Consider the following 17,499-nt stretch of genomic DNA (forward strand, 5'->3'; position numbering starts at 1 on the left):
AAACAACCTAAGCGCTTAAAGGGTCCTTAATGAATTACCCACCCTTATGCCTCCCAGTCGCCTGTGCATGTCACCAAGGGATTGGAGCATCTCTTGGTCTTTAATGCACTCATTCTCTTGGCACCCCCGTCTGGCAGGGCGGTGCCGTTATCCCCCTTTTTACAGATGAGGAACTGATGCACAAAGAGGTTAAGTGACTTGCCCCAGGTCACCCAAGACACCTGTGCCAGAGCTGGGAATTGAATCTGAGTCTCCTGCGTCCCAGGCTAGCACCTTGTCCACTTCACCATCCTTCTCTTTGGCAGTTGGAGCTAGTCTGTGCTAGTCCGGAGTCCTGAAAATAACTATGCCCACAGCTGGGACTCAGAGCTGCTTTCCCTTGGGCTTAGTGACCAAGACACCTCTTGCTAAAACACTGGGCACCAGCTGGGAGATGTGCTGCTACCCCTGTGCCTAAGTCTGCTTCAGGAGCATATGGCTTGAGATCTGGGGAGAGAGGAGGAAGAAATTTGGCAAGGTCTGAGCCAAGAAACGAAACAATACTGAAGTATGCAGCTGGCCTTCCTGGAGAGAGAGTCTGACATTCCCAGGCACCCAAGGCTTTCCTCTGATAAGGTCTCAGAAGCACAATGTGGCAATGTTCCTGTATCCCAGAGACACAACTTTCTCCTCCCAGGAAAACAGTCTGACTCGGCAGGACTCCTCAGAGTTGCAAGCCGTAGCCTCGTCCCTGGTTGGCAGCGGGAAGCCCAATGTGTGCTGTTTCCTGGCGAGTTTCTCGCCCTTGTGGATTTATATGGAGGCTTACCAGTTGGGTCTGTGCTGGATGCCTCCTAATGCGCCTTCTGTTGCCGTGCTGCACCCCTGGGAAAGGGGGTTAGGAGGGAATGTTTTCCTGACCCCAGCTGGCCATGAACCAACTGGGGCAGAAACAGCTTCCCATGTGTGCTGGGTGGGCTTTACCCTGGAGAGATTTACCTGCATGTGTGTGTGTGTGTGGTGTTTGTGAGTGAGGCTGGAAGCGCTTGGAGCAGGGGCCTTGTCTTGAATGTGTGAAGCCTGCCCTGGAGTTACCCAGTGCCCTATACAGGCAATCAGGGTGACTAGCCGTGTGGGGACTGGGGAGGGACGTGGCTATGGGGACGCAGGTCTATAGCCGTGGTCTCTGCAGGCTTCGAGCAGTGGCTGTAATTTAAGATACAGAGGGGTGAATGAAACCAGGCATGGTGCAACTCTTAGGCCAGGAATGCTGCACACATCTAGCGCTGTGGGTCTTGGCTGTGGTGCCCATCTGTCTAGGCAGAGCCCTAGCTGGGACCTGTGTGTAGTAGGTGGGCATAAAATTTCCCCCTGCACCGTCCATGGGTCTGTGTTGCGGGGGCGTCCTGGTGTGTGGTGTTGAAGGAGGTGAAAGCAGTCATGGCCAGCTGCGACTTCTTGGCCTTGTCACGTCACAGGAAGCGTCCCAAATCTCCACCCGCCTGCTCTGGTTCGACCCCCGTGTTTGTAGCACTGGGTCAGGGCGGCAGTGTTCAGCCACCAGGCATTGCATGGCCTGGGGCGATGTTTGCGCAAGGGCAGCGGTAGCTAGCACTTGTGCTGGTGTGCGGGCTGTGCTCCTGACAGCTCTGCAGTCTTGGAGGAGGGGGAGGAGGCATGTTGTGTGGGCTGTCTCCCCAGGGCACGAGGGAGGCCTCTGGGCCTGTAGACGAGGGCATCCCCTGGGACGCTCGGCTGCATTACTTGGTCGGCTGGCTGGTCTGGTGTGCTGAGTGCTTGCCACACTCGGTGCTTTGGCATGGGGCGATGAGAGGTGGGGGGGGCAGCCTACAGCTGGCCCATCACGAGCATCGCAAAGGCGCAGAGGGTGTGCTGGTTTCAGCGAGAACGCATTTCAGCAGGAAGCGTTAACCATGCACGTAGACGAAACACTTCACTCCTCTGTAGCTCCCAGCTGGGCCGGGCATTCTGGCAGCATGAAATCTACCATCTTCCCGCAGCTAACTCCCCACTCCCTTCACACTGCCTCTCCCCCCTCCAGGGACTGTGAAGCCCCATCACCGGTGAGGGCCTGCCTTGGCGGCGGTGATTTTGGGTTACTCCGGCGTGGCTCTGGGCCGGGCCGGGCAAAGGTGAGTGCGCTGCGTCGGGGGAACGCTGCTGTGAGCACGGCTGGGAAGGAGGGGAAGCGGGGTTCTCCCAACCTGTGGTGGTTCTGGCAGCGGATGCTCCAGGGCTTCTCCCCTCATTCACGACACCGCACGAGGCAGCATGGCCCTGTCTGCCACGCCAGGCTCAGTCCGTGCTGCCGGGGTGGAGAGATGGGCAGGCTCCAGGGCCTCCCAGGGACTATTCCTGAGTGTGACGCAGAGTCCCTCTGTGGTCTGGGGCAAGTAATGCCCCCCTGTGCCTCGGTTTCCCCACCAGCTAAACATTGGCAAGAATCCTGACCCCCTTATGTCATGGGGGTGAACGTTTCTGTGTGTGCTGGATGTCACCGTACCGGGGGGGGGGATGCCAGCCAGGGAGCCCTGTATGGCTGTATGAGCAACTGAGAAGCTGCTAGGGACAAATCCAGGGCAGTGGCCGGCGGAGACTGAAGTGGAGCTAATGCTTGGCGGACCCGTGGTGTCATCGCTGGGCCTGAGAGTTTGGGAATTCCCTCCCAAGACTGACCTGCAGCCTGGAATGAGCGTCGCCCCCATTCCTGGCTCCTTGGGCGCCCAAGGAGAATGTGAGAAGCATTGTGTTCTGGGGAGGCTTGTCTGTGCCGCCATCCCCTCTCCAGCCCTGCCTTCCTCGTCTGAGCCCCACGGCATGCTGGACCCCTGCGATAGCGTTCCTGTGCCCTGTCTGCCCGGGTGATTGTTTTCTCCCTTAAAAATGGTTGACCTGCCTTGACCTTGCTGGAGTCACTTGGCAGCAGCCCTGCAGCCTCTTTCTGCTCCGGCTCGTCACGTGCAGCAGTTCAGCAAACAGAGCCTTTCCTGGCAGCCCTTGCAGCTGTGACCCTTTGGGAATGGGCCACATGGCAGAGCCGCTTTCCTGGCAGTGTCTGTCTTTCCTTCCCCTCCCTGAGATTCCTAGATGGTGCAGTCGCTGGTGTTTTTGTAGGGGTGCCAGGGACTCTGGAGTCCTGATCTGGGTACAGATGCGGGAGGGGGAGTCCACGTACCTTTCCTCTGCCAGAGGGATCAGTGCTTTCAATGCTAACCTTGGCACGCTCTCCTCCTGCTGAGGTTCCACGCTGAATCACCCTCCTCGTGCAGAGAGAACCCGGCAGCGCGTGGCTATCACCCTCCCAGCGGGAAACCTCCGTGCGGGGTGGCATTGGGTGATGCTCAGCTGCAAAGAGAATGTGCTGCCCCCCAGAGCGCACACTGCCACCCCTTCAGAGGCCTGTGTCGTCCTTACCTCGGGGGGGAGGGTGGGGGGCACGTGTCTTGTGTGGGGAAATCGAATAGAAGAGCGGGAAAGATGGGGCCTCACCCAGCCTGGCGTGCTCTCTGGAGTTGGTCTGACCCGACAGGCTGCTGTCTGCATGCCTTAGCAGCTAGGAGGTCTGGGCCCTTTCAGTCCAGGAGCCCGTGGCTGGTGTTGGACACGGAGCAGTGCAGGGAGCTGTCTGGAGGGAATTGCTTCGTGCTCAGGGCTGCAGGGAATGCTGACGTTCACCGCGGCCCGTCTCCTCTTGTAGAATCGCCAGGGCACCATGATCCTGGGGGTGAGTCCCCGATGCCACCTCCTGGTGCTGCTGCTCTGCCTCTTGGGCATCTCCTGCCTGGCGCGGGCTGGCCCAGATGCCTTGCCGCGGCCCGCCGTCACTGCGGCTTCCTTCCTGGAGGATCTCCTGCGCCGGTACGGCGAGAGCGACACGCTGACCCTGCCGCAGCTCAAGGCCTTGCTGAATCGCCTGGACGTGGGGGTGGGACATGAGAACGTCTCCTGCTCGGAGCCGCAGTGCAGGAACCTGTCCCGGGTAAGGTGCCATGTGAATTCCTGCCTTGTAGACCCGGCCGGGCCCCAGGAGGGATAGCCCGGTCTTAGCCCATCGCTGCCCCCTCCCCTCGTTAACACCGAGCACTGGGTCCCCACCGCCCTGGCTGTGCTTGCTGTCCTCCCTCCCCCCGCTGCCATGCACCATATTCCCATGCCCGCCGTCTTCTGCGCTCGGAGCCAGCTGGTGAAGTCGGGCAAGGGGGGGTTTGAAAGGGAGGCTCCCCTGGCTCTTGTGGGTCGGGGGAATCCACAGACCAAGCGTAGCTGCCCTAAAGAGCAGGGCTGTGATGGGGTCGGGGTGAGGGGGGGGGGGGTATGGCCTCTGTATGGAGAGGATTCTCAGGGAGGAGGAGGAAAACCATCCCTCCAGCTGGGTGGTTCTTGGGACCCATTAGACCTGCAGAAAAGGTTAGGGCCTCGTATGCCCTGGGAAACGCTTGAGTTCAGGGAGGGCCTGCTGTGTGTGCATTGGGCAGGGAGGGGAAGGAGGTAGCAGGGGGTGGTGAGGAGGGAGAGGATGCAATCAAGGAACCCCCTGGGGATCCTTGTGTTGCCAGGCCGGACAGCCCAGCACAGCCGTGGGGTGCTGAAGGTCTCTCTTTCCCCACCCCAGTGCTTCCGCTCCTCCGAGCTCTTTGCCGCCCACAACCTGAGTGAAGGGTCCCATGTCGGCCCAAGCAAGTTCCAGGAGTTCTGCCCAACCATCCTGCAGCAGCTGGAGTCTCGGGCGTGCACGTCGGAGAACCTGGAGAACGAGGAGAATGAGCAGACGGAGGAGGGGAAGCCCAGCTCGGTGGAAGGTGAACGGGTAGCCAGCGGGCACGGACCGGGGGACTGGGACCTGCTTTAGCTGTAAAGGCGTTGCTGAAGAGTGAGCTTTCTGAGCACCCCTCTCGCGTGCAGGGCACCGATGCTTTTTCTTGCCCTCCCTGCAGAAACGGGGCATGTTCTGGGCTTAATGTGAAAGCACCTGTTCCTAACCCTTCTCCTCCCCAGCCGGCCAGGGTAAGACGTGGCCTCAGTCCTGCAGCAGGAGCGGCGCACTGAGGCTGGGCTGCGCGTTCAGAGCTGTGTCTTTGGCTGACAGCAATTAAAAGATGGCGCTAGCCTGCCCAGAAAGTGAAGAACCCTGGGCCGGGGGGAGCAGAATCATGGGTGGTGGGAATTTGATTCTCAAGTCCCGGAATTCTGCTACCTTCCGCTATACATCCTACAATGTGCAGCGAGAAAAATCCCAGAATGGGATACCTTCCCTCCCCCCCTTTGAATGCCACACACTTGGTTTGCACCAAGCCCCATCATATGTACACGGCGATGTGGATTGAAACAGGGCACAGCTGTCCCATGTGCGTGCTTAGTGCAGCTTGCCTCCCATGCACAAGCTAATGTGCAGCACCCCAGTGTGAACTAATTCCCCGTATAGACAAACATTAGTTACACAGGAGAGTTGTGGGGACAGAGCGCCTAGACAGTGGGGCCTTTTTTTCCATTAAACCGTAGCTTTTCCAACAGCTGCCCCTGGAAGGTGCTTTCTGAGTGTAAGCTGGAATCGGGCTGGCAGTCGTGAATGGACTGTTTGCTAGGTGGTAGCCCACTGTGCCAGCAGCTCCTTCTGCTGGATGGCAGAGTGCAGGAGTGGGATGATCAGAGTCTTCATCCCCCAACTGTGTTACATGACAGAAAAAAGATAAGGAGGGTGATGAACTGGGACTCAGGACTCCTGGGCTCCATTCCAGGCTGTGCCTCTGACTCGCTGTTCGGCCGTGGGGAAAACACATTCCCCCCGGCCTCAGTTTTCCCCTCTATAATCTATGTGGCAATCCTTACCTGTCTCCCAGGTGAGAGTGAAGCGCTTTGGAATGAAAGGTGCTGTAGAAATGCACTGTACTGCTCTTAAGCTTGTCCTCTTAGTGATCGCTTTGGGGCAGTTGTGTGGAGCCAGAGGGACCCAGTAAAGTCCCCCTGTCCACACCTGAGCATGCAAGAAAATGTTACACGGGGGCTGGATTTCCTGTCCTCCTTTAGGTTGCTCCAAAGACTCCTCTCTGTAGGCGAGGAGAGCCCTGTCTCTCGTGAAGACCTTGGAAAGCAAACTTTCCAGGGGCAGCTTGGACTCTCGATGGTTTTTCCCCCGGAGTTAATTTTGTTGCAGATTCCACAAAAAGCACAGAGGGACTAGAGTTTGCAGCCTGTTGAATCCGCCCCCGCTTTCCCTCCCAATGGCACTGCGGAGTGGGGAGAGAGCAATAACTGGACCATTGACAATTCAGAGTGGAGAACTTGCTGCTGGTGCATGTGACTTCAGTTCCCAGCGCAGTCAGCACTCCTTAGCTCCATTGTATAGCAGAGTCGGTGCAGTCCTTCATTGATAAAATGGTGATGGATTGCCTGTGTCTGTGCCCTGCTTTCCTGGCCCAACACACACTCATGCTCTCTCTCACATTTGTTCCAGATTAATTCAGCTCTGCGGGGCTTGTTTCATGTCTTTCCCTAGAGGATCCTGTTGCAAGGCTGTTTCTCTCTGAGGTTAATAAATAACAGGGATTTCTATAGCCCCTTTCATCCAAAGCACCTTACAGACTAGTTACATGAATTGCATTTTGCCCACCGCTGAAATGCTGCCACTTCTGAATGGACCGTGGCAGCAGTTCAAGAGCCCCACAGCACTGGAGTGTGAAGAGTAGCACGCCATCCATCACATGGCAGCTGTGGGAGAGTTCAGGAAAGCAGCATGCAGTGGCTCAGATGAGAATTTCCCAAGGAGGCCAGGGTGCTGGGGGTGTGTATTTGTGGTAGCTGCCTAGGAGCCTAGCCATGGACCAGGACCCCTTGTGCTAGGTGCTGTGCAAACGCTACCTCGAAGGGCTTATAATCAAAGGAGAGTCCTAGGTGAACTTTCCAAAAGTGCCTGGGGACTTTTAACAATCCAAAGTGGCCCCAGCCGCTGGTTTCTCAGAGCCACAGCGCCCCCTCTTGGAACGCAAAGCTCATTGTTGGACCTTCTCCAGTGCCTGTGATTCTCCCCGCTGCCCGTGGGCGTTCCTGGCTCTCTCTCACTTTTTCCGGCCTCTTAATGGGGTACGGCTGAGCGCAGCGCTTGGCGCATAATTGCTCCCAGTGCCCTTTAAAGGAATTCAGAGACACGAGGAACCATTAACCAGGTTTATTTCCACACCCTGTAACTGTGCCGCCGGTAAAGTATCCCGAGCAGCACAGAGTGATCCTCTGTCACAGCCAAGCCAGCTCCTCGGCGGGGCCTGTCTCCCATGGCCTTCCCTGCCCTGCTGTGTCCAGAGCTGCTGGCGTCAGGCCCTCCCCACCCCAAATAGCCGTGGTAATCCGGCCCTCGTTTCTTCTTGTTCCGCAGTGTGGGGCTTTGGCTTTCTCAGTGTCTCACTGATTAACCTGGCCTCCCTCCTCGGAGTCTTCATCATGCCCTGCACCAACAAGGCCTTTTTCCGACGGGTCCTCACTTATTTCATCGCGCTCTCCATCGGGACGCTGCTCTGTAATGCGCTCTTCCAGCTGATCCCAGAGGTGCAGTAGAACACACCCTGCCCTTCTCTCTTTCTCTCAACGGGCTGGCTCTCCTGCTGGCATGTACAGCCCAGCCCCTGCCAAACAGATTTCTCCATCACCAAGGCCAAGGGAAACTTCTTTTCCATGCTGGCTTCCTGCCCAGTGGCTCTCTAGGACTCTCCTGTTCCTCCGAGCACCAGGAAACATCACATGGTCTCTTCAGAGTTAACATTTGGTGATCAGGCAGCATGGGGAGCCCTGTGCCATCCTCTCCTGCTTCCTTCCTTCCTGTCTGGTTGCCTGCAGCCTCTCTGAGAACAGCAATGGCCCACGGTAGTTGCAGTGCAGCTGGCGGGGATCCTAGCTCTGGAAGGAGAGAGAAGAGAGCTCCCTCCCTCCCCCTTGTGACACCTGCTGGCTGGTCACACAGCCCCGCTTAGTTGCAGCTGGCGGACACATGGGTGGTCCTAGCTCCAGTGAGATCTCTCTGCTCGTGCAACAGAGTGTAGTAATCAAGACCTCTCACTCAAAGGGGAGACTTCCCAAGGTTCGATGAGTGACACTAACTATAGACCAAGCATGTGCAAGTATATCATGCAATGCCTGGGAGTTTTAAGAGGACAGGGCACTCCTGTGTGGGAGTATGCAGCATCTGTATTGCGTCAGCGCAGGGCTGATGGGCAGAACCTGGTGTAGGGGCGTTCCTGGGGCTCATGAGAAGGGGTGTGAAAGAGGGAGGAAGGAAGGAAGGAGCGGAGGGTAACAATGCACAGAATGGGTTGAAGAAAACCCTCCTGCCTTGGGACCCCAGCTTTCTCCTGGCTTCTGTTTTGCTGATTAAGGGTGGCAGGGTCCCTGAAAGGATTTATGCAAAGTGAGGTTTCCTGGTGCCCGGATGTTTTTGTCAGATACATCACACATTAATTTTTGTTTTAATTGCACAATTCTGGAGCTAAATAAATATTTCCATGCGCTTTACAATCAGGTGTTGGAAACGTACCTTTCTCCGGCATCCTGCTTTCTGGCAGCAGGATGTTCTGAGCAGCGTCTAGTGCTTAGGGAACTCGCATCCATTCAGATCCTCAAACTTTCAGCCTAGAAGTCGTGGAATAAAAGAAAATCTCAGCTTATCACTAGAGTGACCCTTCCACAGTGATCCTTGGCAGTCAGTGTATGTGTGTGCATTGTACTGCCCTGGAGAAGACAGGGCATCTAGTCTTAAATGGATATTACCCTTCCTACCTTGCCAGTGCCCCAGAGTGTAGAATCTCTTGGCTGTTTGTTAGCTGCCTGCTGGCAAGCAGAGGGAGTTGGGGACGGCAGGGTTGTTGCTTGTTTCTCTTGGTCCCTTGCAAGCTTAAAAAAAAAAGCTAGTATGTTTCATTTTAGGTCTCCCAGACATGGTGGTTTCAACCTAACCCCCAGCATTCCTGCATTTCCTGTGCTGGCCAGGGCTGTTACCACATCTCTGAACCAGAGTCTGATGGAACCCCTTGTCTGTAGGACTTTGGGAGGTATTTTTCAGCTCCAGAACTGTAACTTTATTATATTTTTCTCTTCAAAACCAAACAAATGCCTTGTTTCCTGATCGGATGGGAACTGTAATAATGGTGCGCACTCCACCCCCATAGCACGCACGTAGCATGAGAACTTTCACGGCATGGAACGTGAACGCAGGTAACTCCATTTGGCTGGATGGGCCTCTCTGATTTTGTCTGGTGCCCAGATATTCCAGTGATGAGTGCACTAGATTGGCATAGGGTGAACAGGCTCAGCTGTGTGATGCGGGTGGAGTGTACGAGATGCTGCCTGTAAAACTTAGGTGCTCAATGTGGTGCTGGAACTCGGACATGTTTCCCCCCCCTTTCCCCCATTAAAGGGACTTTATGCCCCTGGAAATGGCATGTGCCCACTGGCTGGTTGCTAAGGGCTTTTGGTCACCATGAAAGTTAATCTGTTTTGGGAGTAGAGCCCTGATTGGTTGTGGGTTTTTTTTTTTTTGTTTTTGTTTTTTCTTTTCAAAATACTCTTTGCATCCGCCTGCCACAAGCCAAACTCCACTCTTGGAGTGTTTATTTTAAAGTGAGAGACTCCTTCCTTGACCCAAATCCCTGCTTCCCCAAGGAGAAAATCCATCCCCCAGGCTAGTCTGTGGGGCAGTTAGTCGCTGAAGCTGCATTCTGGAGTGTGGGCTGTAGGGCCAGCTCTGCTGATCCACGTTCCCTGGAGCATTCCAGCCACCATCCTGCCCACCCCAAAGGGGCCGGCATGACCGAGTTCCAGAGCCATCTCGTACCAGGTTTGCCTGTGGCCTCCTTGAACCAATTCCAGATTGATATGAAATCACTAATAAATGTTCCCTTTTCTCCCCCCTTTCTCTCTCTCTCTCTGTCTGGTGTGGATTCACTTCTTTGCTCTCCTGTGTTGATTGCCCTGGACTCTCCCCCCCTCTGTGGTGTAACTGGGGTGGGGTTGGCACGCATGCGGCAGTCTGGGGTTACGGTTTCCTCTGCGTGACCGTCATCTCCCTCTGCTCCCTGGTGGGAGCCAGCGTGGTGCCCTTCATGAAGAAGACCTTTTACAAGCGGCTGCTCCTCTACTTCATAGCCCTGGCGATTGGAACTCTCTACTCCAATGCCCTCTTCCAGCTCATCCCCGAGGTATTGTGAGGGCGTGCGGGTCTGTCTGTCTGTCTGCCCTCCCTGGTTTGAGGAGAAGCCAGTGGAGCTTGAGGAGAAACATGAGTGAGGGTTTCAGGGAGACAAAGATATAGTCACACCTGGTCTGTGCCCGTATCTGGTCCTGGAAATGTTTAAGGCCTACAAGCAAGGTTAAATTCTGCTGTATGAGGGGGTGTAAAGCTCCATTGATAGTGTGTCTGGACAAATCACTTCCACCTCCCCTTTCTGTGCCTTTGTGCCTCTCTGTAAAATGGCATTGATGATATTTACTTACCCACCAGGATGAGGTGTCAGGCTGTGGTCGAGCACAGCTCAGAGGAACTCAAAGCCTGTCGGATCTCCAAGCCTACACTAGGCTGACTATACTGGCACAGGCTAGGGCGCCATAGCTCTTCTGGCATAACCCCATGGTACAGATGCAGCCAACACCAAGGGAAGGGGCTTTTTTGTTGCTGCAGGAGCATGGCCTCCCTGAGCGAGGGTTGCTGTGTTTTGAGAAAGGCATTTGTCTGTCAGCATAGCTATGTCCACCGTGGGGGTTAGGTCAGCAGAGCTGTGTGTGTGTGTGTGTTGGGTTTTTTTTCCCCCCACACCTCTGACTGACATAGCTACTTCAGCCTAACTTTTCAGTGGCCGTTCTCAAGCCATATAAAGAAATTGACTTTGATGTGTGAACAAAGCCAGGCGTGACTGGATCACTTTTAGTGTAGCGAGCAGATGGGGTGGAGAGAGGACTCCACGTTGAGGGGAATCTTAACTGCCTGTTGGAGCTACTCGTGTCCCTTACGTACAGCTCTCAGTGTTCATGCTGGCAGAGTGGACACGCTCCAGGCTATTGTCTCAGTGGTGAGATCGTTGTGAGACATGACTTAGACAGTCTGGGCTTTGAGATAAAAGGATCCCCACCTCGTGTGCTAGAACGTACCGAAAACACCTTCTATGCACACACAAAATGAATCAACGGAGAGGTGGAGTGTTACTGTCCAGAAAACCCCTATGCAGCTGCCTGATAAGTGATCATTGGTGCAGTATGCTCTGTCGGAGCGGTGCAGCTGCTTCTCCTGTTTCTATGTGCTCAGAAGGAAGAGGGGAGGTCTGCTAATGATGTTTTCTGGGAGTGGGCTTGCTAACAGAGATTTGACTGGCCCAGCTGCCTGTATTTATATTCACAGCTGACTTGTAAGAGGAGGGACAATACATTTAAAACCAGTAGATTTAAAGCGAAGGAATTTTTCTCTTTACCCTGTGTGTAATTAATCTGTGGAAGTCGCAGGATATCGAGATGAGTAGCTGAGGGAGATTTATAGAGGTATTAGACATTTAGATGAATGTGAATAGGATCTGCAGTGACATTCTGTGGGATAAAAATGATACAGGCTAACCACTCTTATGCATCAGGGCATGAGCTGATTACATCTGGGGTCAGGAAGACCTTCCTTTCTAGCATGTAATAGTATTGCACAGTTAAATGTGTTATGCCTTCCCCTGAAGCATTCATTGGGGGAGAAAAGATTAACTGAAATTCTGTTCTGCTGCCCCTGTACCGAGCAATCCTAGGGACAAGGGTAAGGGAGGTGAGGGGTGCTGCTGGAGTTAATGGTTCTCAAATCTTTCTCTGTTGCCCCTTATCTACAGGCCTTTGGCTTCAACCCTCAGGAGGACTATTATGTCTCCAAATCCGCAGTGGTCTTTGGGGGCTTTTACTTGTTCTTCTTCACAGAGAAAATCCTGAAGATGCTTCTCAAGCAGAAGGATCAGGTAAGGTGGAGCTAGTCCCCTGAGGGAGTGGATTGGTAGTTTTCCAGATGGTACCGCTGCCAGAAGGGCACTTCCCGATGGGTTTGCTCTGGTGCAGTTTTCAAAAATCCATTTTTTCACACTACAGTTTTTCAGTTTGGAGTGGAATCTAAATCGTCTGCATGCCTTTGACTGATGCACTCTGGAAGGGCCTCCTGCTTTGCTGGCACTTAAATCCTGTGTATGAATAGAAAAGATTAGATCTTTCTGTAACGAACGATGATTCCTTTTTACATTTGGGGTAGGGGTTATATTTTCAACAGAAAAGGGGGAAGTAGGAGGCACTTGGGAATAATGCTGTATGTTTCTTCCTTCTCCAGATCCACCCCAAAATCTGTCCCGTATTATCCCAGAGGTAGCAGGACTGACTCCTGTGTGTGTATAGTTTGCACAGTTTGCTAGCAGAGATGGAAGTGCCCTGGGATGAAAGAGGCTATGGAAATGTACTGTTATAATGTTGGGCTTTAATAACCAGAGACTCATTTCCTAGTAGTTTTAGTTTCAGTGGCGCCATCTGTGCCGGGTTTCCTGTTCTAGCTTGTGGGAAAGCTAAAATGATAGACATGCCCCAGGTGTTTGAGCCGGAAAAGTACAAGTGACTCCACGCACACATGTTGCATGTGGCTAAAGCCTGTAAATACGTGTGTCCTTCCAGCACCATCATGGCCACAGCCACTACAGCCCTGAGACCCTCCCCTCCAAGAAGGACCAGGAGGAAGGGGTCACTGAAAAACTGCAGAATGGGGACATGGATCACATGATTCCTCACAGAAACAGTGAGCTGGAGTGCAAGAACCCATCCGTGGATGAGAAGGTCATTGTGGGCTCTCTGTCTGTCCAGGTCAGTGCCTCTCTGTCTTGGGATTGCTGTGAGTGACAGCTGTTGGTTGGAGGTGTTGGCTTAGTGTGCGGAGATGGGCATGACACTGCACAGCACAGTAAGACAAGCGGAGTTGTCCGCAGTGCGATGCGGGTTGGTGGCCCAGCCTGTGGGGTTCTGCTGCTCCCATGTGACTTTGCGTGCTCCCCTGCAGGACCTGCAGGCTTCTCAAAGTGCGTGCTACTGGCTGAAGGGGGTGCGATACTCTGACATCGGCACGCTGGCCTGGATGATCACCCTGAGTGACGGCCTTCACAACTTCATTGACGGCCTGGCCATCGGTGCCTCCTTCACCGTGTCAGTCTTCCAAGGCATCAGCACCTCCGTGGCCATTCTCTGCGAGGAGTTCCCCCATGAGCTGGGTACGTGGATCTTCAGTTGTGCAGCTGAACTGCATTGTGTCCCGATCCAGCAAAGCATTTCAGCGTGTGCTTAAATCCATCTTAAGGGAAATGTTAAAACATTTGCTTAACTTGAACCGATGTCTTCACTTTTGTTCAACCTTCAACAAAATGTACCAACTTCGCAGTCCTTTAAAGAGAAGTGTGTGTGTGTGTGTGGTGGAGGATGGTATGTGAAACAGTACCAGCAAGGGTAGGAAAGCTGCTAAATCACGTTGTGTAATCTGTTCTGAAAATGATGGGTGTTTGTGATTAAATTTAGATCGTGTGACATCTGGTAAAACACCTGCTATGTGTTCCTTGGTGTGCCTTTGAATGCAGAGAGTTGTACGTGGAAATAGACGGAGACTTCAGGCACCTGGTGAATCGGTGATTCTGTCAGTGTTGCAAAGTTTTGGTGCCCTTCTGTTAGGGCGTCTCCGATTTTGCAGTTAACTGCATTGATGTGGCTTGAATTAACACTGCTTCATGAATAGCAGAATGCAGTGGGACCTGGATTTTATTCCTCGCTCTACCGCCAGCTCACTATGGGACCTTAGACCAGTCACTTCCCCTCTCTGCACTCCTGTTTCCCCATGTGTAAAATGGGATAATGATGCCCTGCCCTCCTTTTTAAAGCGCTTGGAGGTCTAAGGATGGAGGGTGCTCTGTAAGAGCAAGGAATTATTATTATAAAAGGCCTTGATTCAGCAAGATGTTTGAGCATTTATTTAACGCTAAGCTTTTGAATAGTCCCATTGACTTTGACTTAAGTGGGGTTACTCACACGCCTAGAGTTATACATGTGCTTAAGTACTTCAGTGATCAGGGGTCCAATTGCTGAGTGCTGTTCTCCAGGGGGATGCCTGCCGGTGTTGCTCAGTGGGCAGGAGTTTGCTGATGCATCCATCCCACTGATGCTCACGGGTCACTGTCCATCTCCTCCTCCTCCTTGCATTATCCTCCCTTTTGCAGGTGACTTCGTCATCCTGCTGAATGCCGGCATGACTATCCAGCAAGCGCTGTTCTTCAACTTCATCTCGGCCTGCTGCTGCTACCTAGGACTGGCCTTTGGGATCTTGGCCGGCAGTCACTTCTCCGCCAACTGGATCTTTGCTCTAGCTGGTGGGATGTTCCTCTACATTGCGCTGGCTGATATGGTAAATCCCAAACCGACATAAACGAGGGCTGCTGGGAAGGGGATCAGAGCATTTCGGGGGTTTTCCTGCAGTGACCAATGAGTTACTAGCATTGATGAGCCTCTGGCAGGATTATTGTCGCACTGCAATGTCTTGAGGATGCAGGGCTCTAGGAGCTAAGAGGATCTGCCTAACGGCAATGCTCTGCAACGTCCTATGCAGTACACCAGGGTTCCCTTCTGCCTTTCCACAGTGAAGCCTCTGGGAGACCAGAGAAGGAGCATGGACTAGCCTGTGTAAGTCAGAAGTAGCTGCAACCCTGGGTAAGGAAGGGAGAATTACTCCCTTGTGCCCACCAAAATGTAGGGTGTGTAGCTAGCCTTGTAGCCAGACCACTTTGAGCTGTATATTTATCAGCTCTTAACCGAGCAGGGGTGGACAGGGTCATGTCCTGAACCTGTGGCCTTGATTGTGAACAGCCCCATATCAATTAATGCCTAATAATAGATGGGGGCTGCGGCACAGGGATCTGCATAGAATCATAGAATATTAGAGTTGGAAGGGACCTCAGGAGGTCATCTAGTCCAACCCCCTGCTCAAAGCAGGACTAACCTCAGCTATATCATCCCAACCAGGGCTTTGTCAAGCCTCAGCTTAAAAACCTCTAAGGATGGAGATTCCACCACCTCCCTAGGTAACCCATTCCAGTGCTTCACCACCCTCCTAGTAAAAAACTTTTTCCTAATGTCCAACCTAGACCTCCCGCCCTGCAACTTGAGACCGTTGCTCCTTGTTCTGTCATCTATAGAATCATATCTGCAGGTGCAAACTGACGGGGGATTGGAGGGTGGAGAACTCCCACGACTGAAACATGACCATTCTTTTCTCAGTTCCCTGAGATGAATGAAGTGAGCCAGGAGGATGAGCGGAATGGCAGCGCCTTGACCGCCTTCGCGATTCAGAACGCAGGGCTGCTGACGGGATTCATCATCATGTTGCTGCTCACCATGTTCTCGGGCCAGATCCAGATAGGGTAGGGACGAGCCTGGCTTGGTTGGGCTTTCCCAGCTGCAAGCACACGGACTGACGGCACCTGTGTGAGGCATTGGCATGGCCAAACACTACAGCAAAGAGGCATTTCCATTAAAACTCTTCCATAGACTTGGTATCGTTTATTTCAGGGGGGCTGATGAAGCTCCTTGCCCTAGATCTAAAGTGGCCCGAGGACCTGTTTCCAGTCTAGTGTCCCTTCCTCTCCTCGCCTTTCATCAGAGGGACTCCTGGGAAGGACATGTGAGAGGATCAGGAGAATGGGCTCACCGGCTCCTTTCTGGCTGCTTCGCCCTCTTTGGAGGGCTCCAACCATGGACATTACGTCTTTTCCTTCCTCTGCAGATGAGGGATGGAAGGGGATCGGATGTGGTGTCAACGCTGGACGTGAGGCCACTTTTCCGAGGCAGAAGGCTTGTACCCGTCCATCCCTCCTACTCAATCCCTCCACAGACAATGGAATTGTGGGGGAGGGAATAGCCATGAATCAGAAAAAGGGGTCACGGGACAGCCCCAATATTTACACGCTTTACCTGTTGCCTCCAACGCTCCGGTTGTGCAGGTAGCTGGTGTTTCCCTTTAGTATGGGGAGAGTACCTGCCATTTGGACCTAAACATACAACCAAAAGACCTGTTCAAGCGAGGCTCTCCTTCTCCCAAAAGCTTCCTGTGCCAGTGTCACGTACCAGGTCTCTGCACAGTCTGCTGGGCTGGAGGATTGGTGTGCAGTGTGAAAGAGAGAGCTGAAGGGAGTCTGGAAAGGTCACCCAGGGAGAGGGGTGAGCAAGAATGTATCCTACTGCTGTGCTAGAATTGGTCCTTTCCTGGCACAGGTATTGGATACTGAAGTGGGCAGGCAGCCGTGGTTTCCCTGCCCCCCTGCTCTTGAAAACTAGTCGCCTAGTCACAGCTGTTGCTGCTCTGGTCTCTTCCCACTCACTGCACAGGTAGCTCTGAAGAGAAGGGGGCAGAAGTGTTTGATATGCAGTCAGATTTGCTTCAGGGGGAGAGCTGTGCTGCTCCCCTAGGGATTCAGTGAACTATACAGTAGTACCTGCAGGTCAGAGTTACAGTAATGGATACTTTTGGGTGGCCTCTGGGAGATAGAGTAGCCAAACACCACTGCCTCTCCTGGATTCCCACCCCAAAAAAGGAAGAGTGCTTGGATCCCTCCATCTTAACGCGAGGCCCTTTGAGAGCAGGGAGAGCTGAGCCGTGAAGCAAAGATCCCAAAGGCTCTCCTCATTTCAGGGGAAGAGCATGGCAGCTGCATTCAGACCGGGGCAGTATGGAAGACAAGCCTGGTGCCAGTCTCTCAGGCCGTCCTGCTAGAGTGACCCTTCTACCGTGACCAGATTCCTTTGGAATTGTACGTCTGCTTTTAAACGGTGACGCTGCTGAGTTGCAGGGTTTTTTAAGATGCTGTAATTTTCTTCAGGGCATGGGGTCCCAGCAACAGTCTGTGGAACTGGAGTCCAGCTCTACGTAGCAGCAGGAGTTGCGAAGGGAGTTAGACATTTCAGAACTCTGCTTCCAGGCTGGTTTTCCCCAGATTTGCTAGGCGAACCAACTTATTGTTATCATATTGATAATATCGGCCCCTTCAGGTTTCCCTCACCCTCGGGTTGTTTCAGAGTCTGCCTCCCGTGGTTGTGAATTTGTGGCTAACAGAAGCCAGATTAGGCAGTGTGGCCTGGTGGATAGAGTACTAGACTAGGGCTCGGGGATTATGGGTTCTTTTCCTGGTTCTTCTACTAGCTTGCTGGGTGACCTTGGACCTAGTCACTTTCCCCTTCCTGTGCCTCAGTTTCCCCATCTGGAAAATGGGGATAATGATGCTGGCCTCCTTGGTAAAGTGCTGTGAGATCTACTGATGAAAAGCATTATTACTTCTGTGAGGGGTGTCGAGTTTGTTGCAGCCAGTCTGTCTCCTGTGATCATTCCGTCTGCTTGACTTGCTCTTCGGTGTGTAAGGGAACAATTGTTGTCCAGTCCCTTGTCTCGTTACTTGTCTGTTGAAGCACAAAGTTGTGTTGCCTTGTTATGTTGTCCTC

The 17,499-nt window shown here is 53.4% G+C and overlaps 1 protein-coding gene across 2 annotated transcripts; it reads left to right on the forward strand.

Annotated features, from left to right (window-relative positions):
- Positions 1-1,829: 1,829 nt before the first annotated feature.
- SLC39A14 (solute carrier family 39 member 14) lies at positions 1,830-17,255 on the forward strand. Of its 2 annotated transcripts, none has more exons than XM_067543670.1 (9): positions 1,830-2,132; positions 3,698-3,979; positions 4,613-4,799; positions 7,367-7,536; positions 11,835-11,957; positions 12,652-12,837; positions 13,031-13,238; positions 14,232-14,416; positions 15,286-17,255. In XM_067543670.1, the coding sequence occupies exons 1-9, from the start codon at positions 1,914-1,916 to the stop codon at positions 15,430-15,432; spliced, it is 1,707 nt and encodes a 568-aa protein (XP_067399771.1). In that variant the 5' UTR covers positions 1,830-1,913; the 3' UTR covers positions 15,433-17,255. The 2 variants fall into 2 exon arrangements, with proteins under 2 accessions (XP_067399771.1, XP_067399770.1); XM_067543669.1 differs by lacking the exon at positions 7,367-7,536 and adding an exon at positions 10,009-10,178 and having other exon boundaries at positions 1,831-2,132.
- Positions 17,256-17,499: the final 244 nt, after the last annotated feature.

Source organism: Emydura macquarii, unplaced genomic scaffold (genome assembly GCF_026122565.2).
Source record: "Emydura macquarii macquarii isolate MOO-44397 ecotype Brisbane River unplaced genomic scaffold, CSIRO-AGI_Emac_v2 contig_967, whole genome shotgun sequence".
NCBI classification, from domain to species: Eukaryota; Metazoa; Chordata; order Testudines; family Chelidae; genus Emydura; species Emydura macquarii.

Bases quoted from the DNA above. Each gene is read 5' to 3' on its own strand.
- SLC39A14 (XM_067543670.1), top strand. From the start codon at position 1,914: ATGCACGTAGACGAAACACTTCACTCCTCTGTAGCTCCCAGCTGGGCC. The intron at 4,800-7,366 runs GTGAACGGGTAG...CTTGTTCCGCAG, and splicing joins GAAGCCCAGCTCGGTGGAAG to TGTGGGGCTTTGGCTTTCTC. The intron at 13,239-14,231 runs GTACGTGGATCT...TCCCTTTTGCAG, and splicing joins GGAGTTCCCCCATGAGCTGG to GTGACTTCGTCATCCTGCTG.